This window comes from Leuciscus leuciscus, assembly GCF_965113295.1.
Source record: "Leuciscus leuciscus genome assembly, chromosome: 15".
In the NCBI taxonomy this organism is placed as follows: Eukaryota; Metazoa; Chordata; class Actinopteri; order Cypriniformes; family Leuciscidae; genus Leuciscus; species Leuciscus leuciscus.
Genome location: NC_138739.1, coordinates 19341235 through 19353463, shown reverse-complemented (window position 1 = coordinate 19353463; position 12229 = coordinate 19341235). Strand labels below are relative to the sequence as shown.

Here is a 12229-nt window from a genome sequence, read left to right as displayed (position 1 = left end):
CCACTGACATATTGTCCGAACGGACCAGGACGTGGTGTCCTCTTATTTGGGGACAAAAAACGCGTCAGCGCGTTATCTACTGCCAACATTTCGAGGCAGTTTATGTGCAGAAGCTTCTCCCGTTCTGACTATTGGCCGGAGAACGGTCTGCCCTCGAGCAGCGCTCCCCATCCCGAGGTGGATGCGTCTGTAGACACCACCCTCACACTCGGGGAAGTCCCCAGGCTTACACCTGATCGGTACCAGTCGTTTGCTTTCCAAGGTTTCAGAGCTGCGATGCATTTCTGATTGACCTTGAGACGAAGCAGACCGGAAGCCCACGCTCGGCGCGGCTCTCGCGCTTTCAGCCAGAACTGTAGCGGGCGCATGCGAAGCAAGCCCAGCTGAAGTACTGATGATGCTGAGGCCATGAGACCTAGCATCCTCTGAAATTTCTTGAGCGGGACAGATGCGCCGCAGCGGAAAGAGCTCGCTACGCGCTGAACGTCTAGTACGCGCTGTGGTGACAGTCGCGCTATCATTGACAGCGAGTCCAGTTCTGTGCCCAGAAAAGATATTATCTGCCTGGGGGACAGAGAACTCTTCGCCCAATTGACTCTGAGACCCAGATTCTCGAGGTGATCGAGTAAAATGGTCCTGTGCTCTATGAGCACCGAGTGAGATTGAGCTAGAATCAGCCGATCGTCCAAGTAGTTCAATACTCGCATGCCCTGTATTCTGAGGGGTGCGAGCGCTGCATCCATGCACATCGTAAATGTACGGGGTGCTAGGGACAAGCCGAACGGTAGGACTGTGTACTGATATGCCTGGCCCTCGAAGGCGAATCTCAAATGTCGCCTGTGACGTGACGCTATCTGTATTTGAAAATATGCGTCTTTCAGATCTATTGACACAAACCAATCTCCTCGGCGAATCTGCGCGAGGATTTTTCTGGTCGTGAGCATTCTGAACTGTCGCTTCGCAAGCACTCTGTTCAGTTGCCTTAGATCTAGTATGGGTCTGAGACCCCCGTCTTTTTTCGGTACCAGGGAGTATCTGCTGTATAGCCCTCCTTCGCTCTGAGCTTGAGATAAGGGCTCTATGGCCCCTTTGCTCAACAGTTTCGAAATTTCGGCTTGAAGTAGGTGTGCTACTTCTGTTTTTACCGTGGTTTCGACGTGCGTCGCATTTCAACGAAACTGTAGCGAATAGCCTCTTTCTATAATGTCTAGCACCCACTTCAAAACCCCGGGTAGCCTTGCCCATGCGTTTGCACGAATGGCTAGGGGTGCTCAGCGACAGAGGGGCTTCAGTGTGCTGCAACATAAGCGTCGCGCTTATGACATTTGAGGCAGGGGGCGCGCTGATAACAGCAGGCAGATTGCCCGCGCTCGACTCCTCTGCGGTGGTCAACCGAGAGGGGGAGCGCTGGGCGAGTCCCGTAAGACCTGTCATGTCTATGTGTGAATGTGGGCGTGGGATAGCGGGCACATTTACAACACTGAGAGCATTATCCACCTGAGCAGAGCGAATGCATGTTGGTTTCGTTTTACAGAAAACTTGAGACATGCAGAACGTAGTGTTTGTGGGCACTGGGCAGTGGGCACATTTACCACATTTAATGCGCAATCGATCTGGGTCGATCTCATGTGCGCGAGCCCTGTGTTACGGGCTGTGTTTCTGTGTAGGAATGAGCACTGGGCAGTGGGCATTTTGTCTACACTCATAACACCATCGGCCGTGGCCGGAACACCAGAAAATACACTCTTATGGGATTTATCTGGGTAGCCGTAAAAGCGGCGTTTGTGTGCAGGCAAGCGGGCTGTGTCGCCGACTTGTTTACTGCAGAATACACTGGAACAGTCGCATTTACTGGAACTGAACGAGTGAGAAGTTGCCATAGAAACAGAGAGCGTCAACATGCTGGCGTTTGTTTGCAGGCGTGCGTGTATTACAATGGGCTCGTCCACTGCAATATTGACATTTCCAGAGAAATGTGTGAGAATGGAGGTAGGTCCAGCCGCAGCTGGACTAGGAACACTCTCTTTTCTCCTTTCGCCAGTGACGCACGGAAACTATAGAAACGGTGCTAGGGTGCAGGCGAGCGGGTTGTACAACGCGCTCGTTGGCTGCAAAAATACACATCTGCAGTCGCCTTTTCAGGGAACTGACAGAGCGAGCATTGACGGCATAATTTTATCTGCCGGTAGACCCGGGATCGAACACGTGTCTCTCACGCGAAAACCTGAGAATCTGCCACTGGGCCACAGGGGAAGACACATAAGCATTTAGTTAGCGCGAGTATTATCAGAGAGCGTCAACATGCTGGCGTTTGTTTGCAGGCGTGTGTGCATTACAACAGGTTCGCTCACAGCAGTATTGACATTTCCAGTCGCCTGAACTTCAGAGGGGAATGAGAAATGTGTGAGAAATAGAATTCGGCCCGGCCGCAGCGGGACATAAACACTCTTTTCTCCTTTCGCCAGTGACGCACGGGAACCATAGAAACGGTGTTTGGGTGCAGGCGAGCGGGTTGTACAACGCGCTCGTTGGCTGCAAAATGCACATCTGCAGCCGCCTTTCAGGGAACTGACAGAGCGAAGCATTGGAGGCATAATTTATCTGCCGTTAGACCGGGATTCGAACACCGGTCTCTCGTGCGAAAAACCAAAGATTCCGCCACTGAGCCACAGGGGGGAACACAAAGGGCCCTATTTTAACGATCTGAAACGCAAGTGTCAAAGCGCAAAGCGCAAGTAACTTTGTGGGCGGGTCTCGGCGCTGTTGCTATTTTCCCGGCGGGATAAATGACTCTTGCGCCAGGCGCAAATCTAAAATGGGTTGGTCTGAAGTAGCTTCATTATTCATAGGTGTGGTTTGGGCGTAACGTGAAATAAACCAATCAGAGCGTCATCTCACATTCCCTTTAAGAGCAGATGCGCTTTTTCCATAGCGGATTGCTATTGTAACGGCGGATTTGCCAGGCGCGCGCCAGGAGCGGTTCACAGCCAAGGAGAGCAACACTCTCGTCACGGCCGTAAAAGAGAGAAGTTACATTGAAATGGAGAAACCCACCCAAATTAACTTCGGTCAATTTGGGTAAATGTGTAAGCTAGATGTATGCTTTTATAATAAATTGTTTATCTATCTATCTATCTATCTATCTATCTATCTATCTATCGTAATAATGTATGATTTGCAAAAATGAAAACTGCTGCTTCTGTGTAGATGAGAGAATCAAAGTGCACGTTGTGCACACGCTACATTGATTATGGCCAAGCATGCGCCCTTAAAATAGCCTATGAATAACATGCGCAACGCGCCACTGACTTTAAACTATTTTTTCCTGGTTAGTGGCGCAATTGTTTTCTAAACCTGCAAAATAGCAAGAAGGAACGTTTGCGCCGGAACACGCCTCCTCTTTGCGCTGAACCGCCCCCGGGAGCGCAAGTGTATTTCTTAGTTAACCGACGTGCTTCTGTGGAGGGAAAAGTCCGCTTTGCGCGGGTGCAAAATAGGAATGATACATGCGTCGGTGTACAAAGTCACTTGCGCTGGGTGCAAGATAGGGCCCAAAGGCTTTCAGATGCACGAGCATATAAGAGCGTCAACATGTTTTCTTTGGCGTTTGCTTGCAGGTGCTGCAATATTTATATTTCCAGTCGCCTGATCAGGGAAGCGGAGGAGCAGTCTCGGAGAAGGATGCCAGGTGAGTCCGCAGAGTCACCATAGGCAGTAACTAGCTCACAGTGAGGGCAGTCGCCGTCAGTGAGCGCGAGAGCTGCGTGTCCTCAGGAAAGGGGCGTCTTGAAAAAGACGCCCGGCTCTTTTAGTGCAATGAGAGTGTGTGTCGCGGCGGCGAACACACACATACACAAAACACAGTAGCAGAGAAAAGGATATGTACGCCGGAAAGCGTGAGCAGGAACGGCGACTGAAGGCGGCGAGTTGTCGACCGGCAGCTTCAGATGCAGAACTAATCCCGCTGAGTGCTTGAATCAGACGGCGCGGCTTCCTCTCAGGATCCAGCGATGCGTAGGCTCGCTGAAGAGAACAAAAACTGACCAAACCAGCCTCTCGGGCCGTATTATAGCCCCAGCCCCACCCGCTTTCGGCGGGACATGACGTAGAGGGCGCGAAGCACCCTCATTGGTTATGACGTCATGAGGGGCCTCTATCAATAGGCTGGTGCAGTTGCCGCAGGGCATCCAATGGGCGCGCGAGCTGTCTCGCCCATGTCTGCATGCTGCTGCAACGTGTTTTGCATTATTACAAAATTAAGGATAATTTTTGGCTTCAATATCTCGAGGAAAAGAGGTTTTCCCCTAGCGTAAGATACTTACGCAAGTACGAGAGAACCTCTCGTAAGAGAACTGGTAATTTTAAATTTTTTATGCTTCTGATGGTGGACACATTCAACAATATATAAATGTATTCACTTCAGTATCTTCAGCTTAGATTTCTTCAGTCCCTCACAGATTGCTTTGACTCCTGAGTCCAGCAGACGGCTGTTGTTCAGGTTCATCTCTTTCAGGGTGGTTTTGGAGGAGAGAACAGTAGCTAGAACTGAACAGCTTTTCTCTGTCAGCACACAATTATTCAGCCTAAATACAAAAACAGTAATAAATAATAATATTTATTATTCAGCACATATTCAACACACATCAGACCAACAAGTATTCATATCTGCTCACAAATGTGACTGACAGTCATTTATAATTGAATAAGTGGAACATGTAACTCATGTTCACTCACTTCATTTTCTCCAGTTTGCTATGAGTGTCCATCAAAAGAGCAGATAGTTTCTTCCCATCTAGGTCTCCTAGTTTATCTTCACTCAGATCCAGTTCTGTCAGAAGTAATGGACTTTTACCCATAACTTTTGTGAGATAGTCACACGCTTCCTGAGCAGCAGGGCTTTTCAGAAACCTACAGGAAGTGTATAAGATAATTTGTGGTTTACAATATTTTTTCTCAAAAATTCAGTTGTGTTCCAGTTCATGTCATTCATATTCCACACTGGTCCATTTGACCCCTCTATCTATTTTCATACAGCTGATTTTCACATCACTAATTCAGTTTTAGATATTTCAAGGTTTTATCACCTGATGGTCTTTAATTTATAGCGTTCATCTTGTAGTAAATCATTGAGCTCCTTAACTCCTGATTGTCCAGGATCATTTCCTGTGAGATCCAGCTCTATCAGGTGTGAAGGGTTTGATCTCAGAGCTGAAGCCAGAGCTTTATAACCTTCTTCTGTGATACTGCAGTCTGAAAGTCTAAAAAAATAAAATAAATAACAAATATATAACATGTTCTATGCTGAAAAAAAGCTGCACTACGGGACTTTGACCTTTCACATTACCGGGGTTCTCAAAAGCAAAAGCCGTCGTAATTGGGTAAAGTTCAATAGTGGAAATGGAACAAAAACAAATGTATTTTTTTGTGTTTTCATTTGCCCCCAAAATAGCAACAGAGGGTTACCAATTTAAATCAATCAGCAGCTATATGACTAATTCAATTTCTAAGTAGCTATTGTTAAAACAAGATGCAAACACTCCAGCAACCTCAGTATGCACACAAAATATATACAGTCTGAGACGTAACCACGCACAAACGAATAACTTAAAAATGAAATTCAAATGTATAAGGGTCAATGACATGACGCCTACATTTTCTGTCCGATTGCATTTTTTCAGGCAAAAATGGGTTTAAATGCCTATTTGTAGTACCTCTCCCATGTATGTACTGTACTCACTTTAACTTCTCAAAAACCTTTACTTATTTTTTTATTTATTTTTTTGTTATTTAAAGTGTCAAAACATCATGTAGTGCGACCGTCCGGCCATAACTTCTGTTTTGAAAACATCTTTGCAATTACTCTGAATTTATTCAAATTTATATTCTGCACTATTTGGCATGATTTCCTAGCCTAGAAATCTAGACGCACCCTAGCGGCAGCAAAATTATTTTGCAGCCAGGGTCAGTCTAGCAACTCTCAATAGACCTTTTTGCTGCAAAAACCTAAATTGGGTCAGGCCAATCACGTCGTGTATAGAGTAGGCGGGGGCGGGCTTAACATATGACGACAGAGTTGTGACGGTTCCCTGCTACTTGAATACTAAGAATGACGGCTGCTGCGGATGGAGAACAGCGGCCTTTCGAATCGGCTTTGGCCGCAACTCTGGAGGACTTGGAGTTAAGTTTTTCTTTGAGAAAAGAACAAAGAACGGCACTTAAGTCATTCTTAAAAAAAGGAAGATGTGTTCGTAGTTTTGTCGGCCAGATTTAAAAGTTGAATCTATCAACTAACGTTAGCTCCGCTGTTGGGAAAACGCTCTGGTTGGTTGAAGCGCTGTCCTATTGTGTGCAGAGGGAATTTGAAAGACAGCCGTTTATCCCACCCATCAGATTGACCGTGTCTATGGTGAGTTGCCAGACTAAACATCTTGATGTACGTCTGGCTTGCCAGGCTAATGATTTCCAAAATGTTTTGTAATCCTTTAAAAAAATTCAAAGCATTTGTATTTATATTTCCATCATAATATACAAACAAACTTAGTCCGATGATGTCCACTTTATGAAATATCATGTGGTGCGACCATCAAGGAACTACCATTTTGGGACTTTTATGTTTGAAAACTATTCAAACACAGGAAGTTACATCATAAACCAATTTACCAAGGACCCATGGAAGCAGCAAGCAGGTTTGTAATTCTCTCAAATTGGAAAAAATAAAATAAACCTTTGTAAATGGTTGGTATGTAGTTGCCAAATTTGGATGTCATGTGGTATGACCTCAAAAAAAATAAAAAAAATAAAGTTATTTCTACAAATATATATTTTTATTATAAATTTCATAGTGACCTTTATTGGCAAGCTAGCTTGTTTTGTTTAGGTGGCCAATTCTGTGCCTGTAAATTATGACTGAATTTGAAAACATCATGTGGTGTGACCAAATATCATGTGGTGCGACCACTGCAGACTGTTTTCAATGATAGATATATGTCCTAGATTGGCAGTTTTATGCTTTTATATTTCATTGACGGTTTATATAAAAAAAGTACTTTACTTTAGTATCATTTGGAATAGATTTTTATGCAATTTGGGATTTTTAATATATATTTCAGACAGTTTATGTTTACTCTTTGTACAATATGAAAAAAATAAAATAAATTAGAGCATGTAATTTCAGTTTAGTAATACTGTATTTATTTGTAGTGTATTTATTATTGCCTATTTATTTATTTAAAACTATTTTAATCTATTTTACCAGATGCCACTGCCAAGCGAAAAAATTCTGACCCTGCAGCAAGAGCAGAGTACCTTGATAGAAGAAGAGTGAAATATTATTACAGTTTAAAATATCTGTTTTCTATGTGAATATATAGTAAACTGTAATTTATTCCTGTGATCAAAGCTGAATTTTCAGCATCATTACTCCAGTCTTCAGTGTCACATGATCCTTCAGAAATCATTCTAATATGTAACCCTAGACCACAAAACCACTCAATGGGTCAATGTCATATGGGTAAATTTTTTTAAATTGAGATGTATACATCATATGAAAGCTGAATATATAAGCTGTCTATTGATGTATGATTTGTTAAGATAGACCAATATTTGGCCGATACAACTGAAAATCTGGAATCTAAGGGTGCTACAAAATCGAAACATTGAGAAAATCGCCTTTAAAGTTGTCCATTTATGTTTGCGATATTGCTATATTCACTCACAAAAATAAATGTTTATAAATTTATGGTAGGACATTTACAAAAAATAAAACATCTTTATTTAATATCCTAATGATTTTTGACATAAAAGAAAAATCTATCATTTTGACCCATACAATGTATTGTTGGCTATTGCCACAAATACCCTGTGCGACTTGTGACTGGTTTTGTGATCCAGAGTCACTAATGATTTGCTGCTCAAGAAACATTTCTGATTATTATCAATGTTCATATTTTTGTGGAAACTGTGATACATTTTATATGTCAGGATTATTTGATGAATAGAAAGTTCAAAAGAACAGCATTTATTTGAAATAGAATCTTTCGTAACATTATAGCCTGCGCCTGAATGTGTCCTTGATTAATAAAAGTATTAATTACTTAAAAAAAAACTATTGATCCCAAATGTTAACTGTATACAATACTTTTATGAAATAATTTATATCTATAACATTATTATTTGTTAGAAAGAAATTCTAAGTCAAGTTAAATTAAATGGTGCACTTGTGTTTGTGATGTGATTTTTATCAAAAAAAGTTTATTAAATGTTTATGTTCAGGAAAATTCTGTGAAATTTGTATAAAATCTGGTTTAAATCTTTTTTTTTTTTTGTATAAAATGTATTGTTAATTGATCTCTTTAAATAGATTTTTAACTATATAAGGTCTTCGTGTCATTTGGAGCGACCACTTATCATTTGGTGCGACCAATAAAAGTAATCACTGTATTAAATTTAAAATAAAATACAGTATCTTATTTCTGTGGCTGAAATATGAATCACTGATTCAGTATGCTTTAGTAAATTATATTTTTAAAACATTTCTATCAGTTTTATGTGATTTACAGGAAAAATAAGTCTGTTAACTAGATTTAAGAAGGCAACTCGGAAATTATAGAACAAAAAATGAGATCATTATTAACAAAAACTCAAAAGAAATGCAAATACTTGGTTTCTAAACACTTTAGTTACCAAGAACTTGTAAAAAAAAATGTTAAGGAAATTAATTAATTTTAAGATAAATCATGGTCGCACCACATTACATTTTTTAAGGCTACGGACATTTCATCTAGATGAAAAAACACTAAAATCACTTAAATTACATTTTTAAAATGAATTTAGGTGTACACAACATCCTTAATGTTTGAACAATTGCAACAGGTTTCTTTTTTTATTTATTTTTTATTTTTTTTAACTGGCCTGTTGAAAATCCTTATACGTCATTGACCCATAAATCATTATTATAGGATTACTTAGGTAAGGCAAGAGGACAGTATAGATCTGACATACTTGTTGACATACTTACATCCTCACTCAATAACTGGTTTTTGTTATTTTTTTACACAAAAAAATCCATAGTGCACCTTTAATGTCATTACTTAAAAAGGATGTTTACAAATGCATATTAATGTATAAATGTACATGACTGAAAATACACACTTCAGTTTTTCCAGTCTGCAATGTGGATTTCCCAACAGAAAACCAATCTTCACTACTCCTGATTGTATTCCTGAGCTTTCTAGTTTATTCCCACTCAATAATGTTAGTATCAATTAAAGTAAAATACTCACATCAGTGTGTTAAGTGTACAGTGTTTATCCTGCAGTAGAGGAACAAGCTGTTTCATGTTCCCTATATTACGTCCAGTCAGATTCAGCTCTCTCAGGAATAGCGGGTTTTTACCCACAACTCTATTCACATACTGACAGGCTTCATCTGCAGCAGGACCCAAAAACCTGCAGAAGAGAAGATGAACCAGAACTCAATTTAGTTCTTAGCAAAACTTGGTGAAAAACAGCATTTGATTCTGAAACTGTTAAGGTGTTTGTCTTTATTATTTACTTTAATGCAACAGTGACATAACATTTCTATAAATAATTCACCTGCATATAATTTATTTTGTATTATTTAATCATATCTCACCTCAGTGTCTTCAGTTGACAGTTTGGACCATGTAGTAAATCATTTAGCAGCTTTACTCCTGATTGTCCAGGATCATTTCCTGTGAGATCCAGCTCTATCAGATGTGAAGGGTTTGATCGCAGAGCTGAAGCCAGAGCTTTATAACCTTCTTCACTGATACAACAGTTTGAAAGTCTACAACAGAAATGAAACATTCAACGGATTAATCAACTATTCTAGAAATGACCTCAATATTATTTGTTATTAATGTGGAATATATTTTGTTCTTTGTACAATAAATTGCAAAATAAACTCAAAAAGTGAACACAAAAGGCACAGAGACAACTCACCAGAGAATCTCCAGCTTACAGTCACTTATAGGGTTTCAAGTATCTAAAACTCTACAGGTGTGAAAGTCTTATCGGACTTTCAACCTTAAAATTGTTGAATAACAAGGAAGTGAAAGTACTGAAATGCCCTAATTAAATCCACACTTAAAACCCAATGAAATGCTGTTGGACCTGGAATGTACTGTTAATGCATGAATTAAAGCCTACAATTTTCATTGAACTGAAGCAGGTTCTGTGGCAGATTATCTAACTCCAAGTTAACAGATGGATCTGCATTTTGACTCAACACTAGGGATTGTCACATAACTTACTTCAGTATCTCCAATTTGCAATTGACACTCTTCAGTCCAGTGCAGAGCAGCTTCACTCCTGAATCCTGCAGATCATTATGGCTTATGTTCAGCTCTTTCAGATTTGTATCTGATCCAAGAACTATAGACAGAGCTGGACAGCTTTTGTCTGTTAAGTGACAATCATTTAGCCTACAAAGGAAAATAAATCATATCACAGAACTAGATACATGTAATATATTTGATAAATATAAAGATGACATTTATACCAATTATTTTAATATGAACAGTAAATGTGATGCGATCTGGGAAAACCCTGGGATGTCGAGCTGGTATGTTTTCAGTAAGGTCTAAAAATAGATCAAATATAAGTTTTTTTGTCAAAATTATTATAGAACATCTTGTCTGTCATCTCTGAATATATCTTAGCAAAATTCACTAGTTTAGTGCAGAAAAAAAGTGATTTATAGTGGCAAGCTGAAAAGGCGGTGTCTTCTCTTTAAGAACACACACGGCAGAGGTTAAAAAAAATCGTCCATAGCTCTCCTTCTCTTAACACTATAAAGACAGTTCACCTATTAAAATAAACCACATAACATAATAAAGATATATCAATGTGCATTTTGTGTAAACTACACCGGCATGCAAGTTTTTATTTATTTTATCCAATATTATCGTGAGATGCGGAGCACAAGAGAACAACAGAGTCTGAAGAAGATGCTCGCTTGAAAGATCTTGCTCGCCTCTCAATCGTCCAATTTCAAAACGGTTTACACAGGATGAATTTTGAGTTTGTAAGCTTTCGAATGATAACTAATCTATGATGATTACAAAAAATGTGTGATATATTGTGAAGAGTGCCAATCGTCCAGCTAGCAGGATGTGACAGTTAATTAAACCTGTTTTTTTTTTGTTTTTTTTATTCTGTTCCTGAAAATCATAGTGATCAGCCGACTTCATATAACCATAACTTTTGTTACAGACAAACAATGAAAGAAATAAAAACAGATTTCGAAAGGGCTTGGAGCCAGCTTAAATATGGTAATGTGTCAAATATCAAAACCTGTAAAATGTAAAATTTCACCATGTGGTGGGTTTTCCCAGATCGCATCACAAATATTCAGTAGTGTGATCTGCAATGACTTTACTCTTCAACATTTTTTTTTACATTTTTGTATCACGACCACCAGCTGGAGTGCCCTGGATATCAACCAGACCGCACCCTAGTCCATTGCTATTCTATAATGAACTGCCTGATTGCTTTTAGCTATTGACACATTTGTTCCGTAAAGTCCTACAATGCACGGTGAAAACCAAAGAGTGTTGATGCTCACTATGTTCCCTTAACCTGTTAGCCTGCACCCCCATTTTTGAAAAATGCCCAGAAATGGCATACCCAAACTAAAAAAGATATAGTTCATGAACCCTTTGCACTAAAAGCACAAGTATGGTCTCATTTGAAAGCTAACACTTGGCAGCTTATTGTAAATTTAGAATTAATTATTGTCATAATGAATAAAATTGTTATAAATAGCTTCAAAGTTTTGTAAAGTTATCAGAAATGTCTTTTTATGAAATATCTTCATGAAAATAATATTGAAGTTGGCATTGTATCAATCTAGAAATGCACTGCAGCTAAAACCACATGTCTGACCATGTTATAATTAAAATCTGAAGATAAGTTTAAAACTCTGCATTTAATTAAATGTTTCTAAAGATTGTGTCATATGACTTTATTTTGATTAGACTCTAAAAAGCAAACTGATGTTTATTGTCATCTTCTAAGCATCTATTCAGTCTATTGTCTCTATTGTTTTGTGGTGCAAACTAGCCCCATTCAGTCTCAGTCTCTCCTGCACACATTCACACCTCTCCGGCCTGGTTATGGCTCTTAATATGTTTTTCTTTTGTCTGCGTTATAATTACTAACGACTGGCTATTCACGCTGTTTCAATCCCCAATTTATTTTATCAAAGT

General features: G+C 39.7%; 1 protein-coding gene across 1 annotated transcript in view; it reads right to left on the bottom strand.

Annotated features, from left to right (window-relative positions):
• The window catches only part of LOC309475586 (uncharacterized protein), a 388909-nt gene that overhangs the window by 102367 nt on the left and 274313 nt on the right, over positions 1-12229 (bottom strand). The window contains exons 69-72 of the mRNA XM_082138404.1: positions 9282-9446; positions 5085-5258; positions 4735-4908; positions 4419-4583 (exon numbers count right to left, since the gene is read on the bottom strand). Of these exons, the coding sequence (XP_081994530.1) occupies positions 4419-4583; positions 4735-4908; positions 5085-5258; positions 9282-9446 (678 nt within the window). The remainder of the gene's footprint in view (positions 1-4418; positions 4584-4734; positions 4909-5084; positions 5259-9281; positions 9447-12229) is intronic.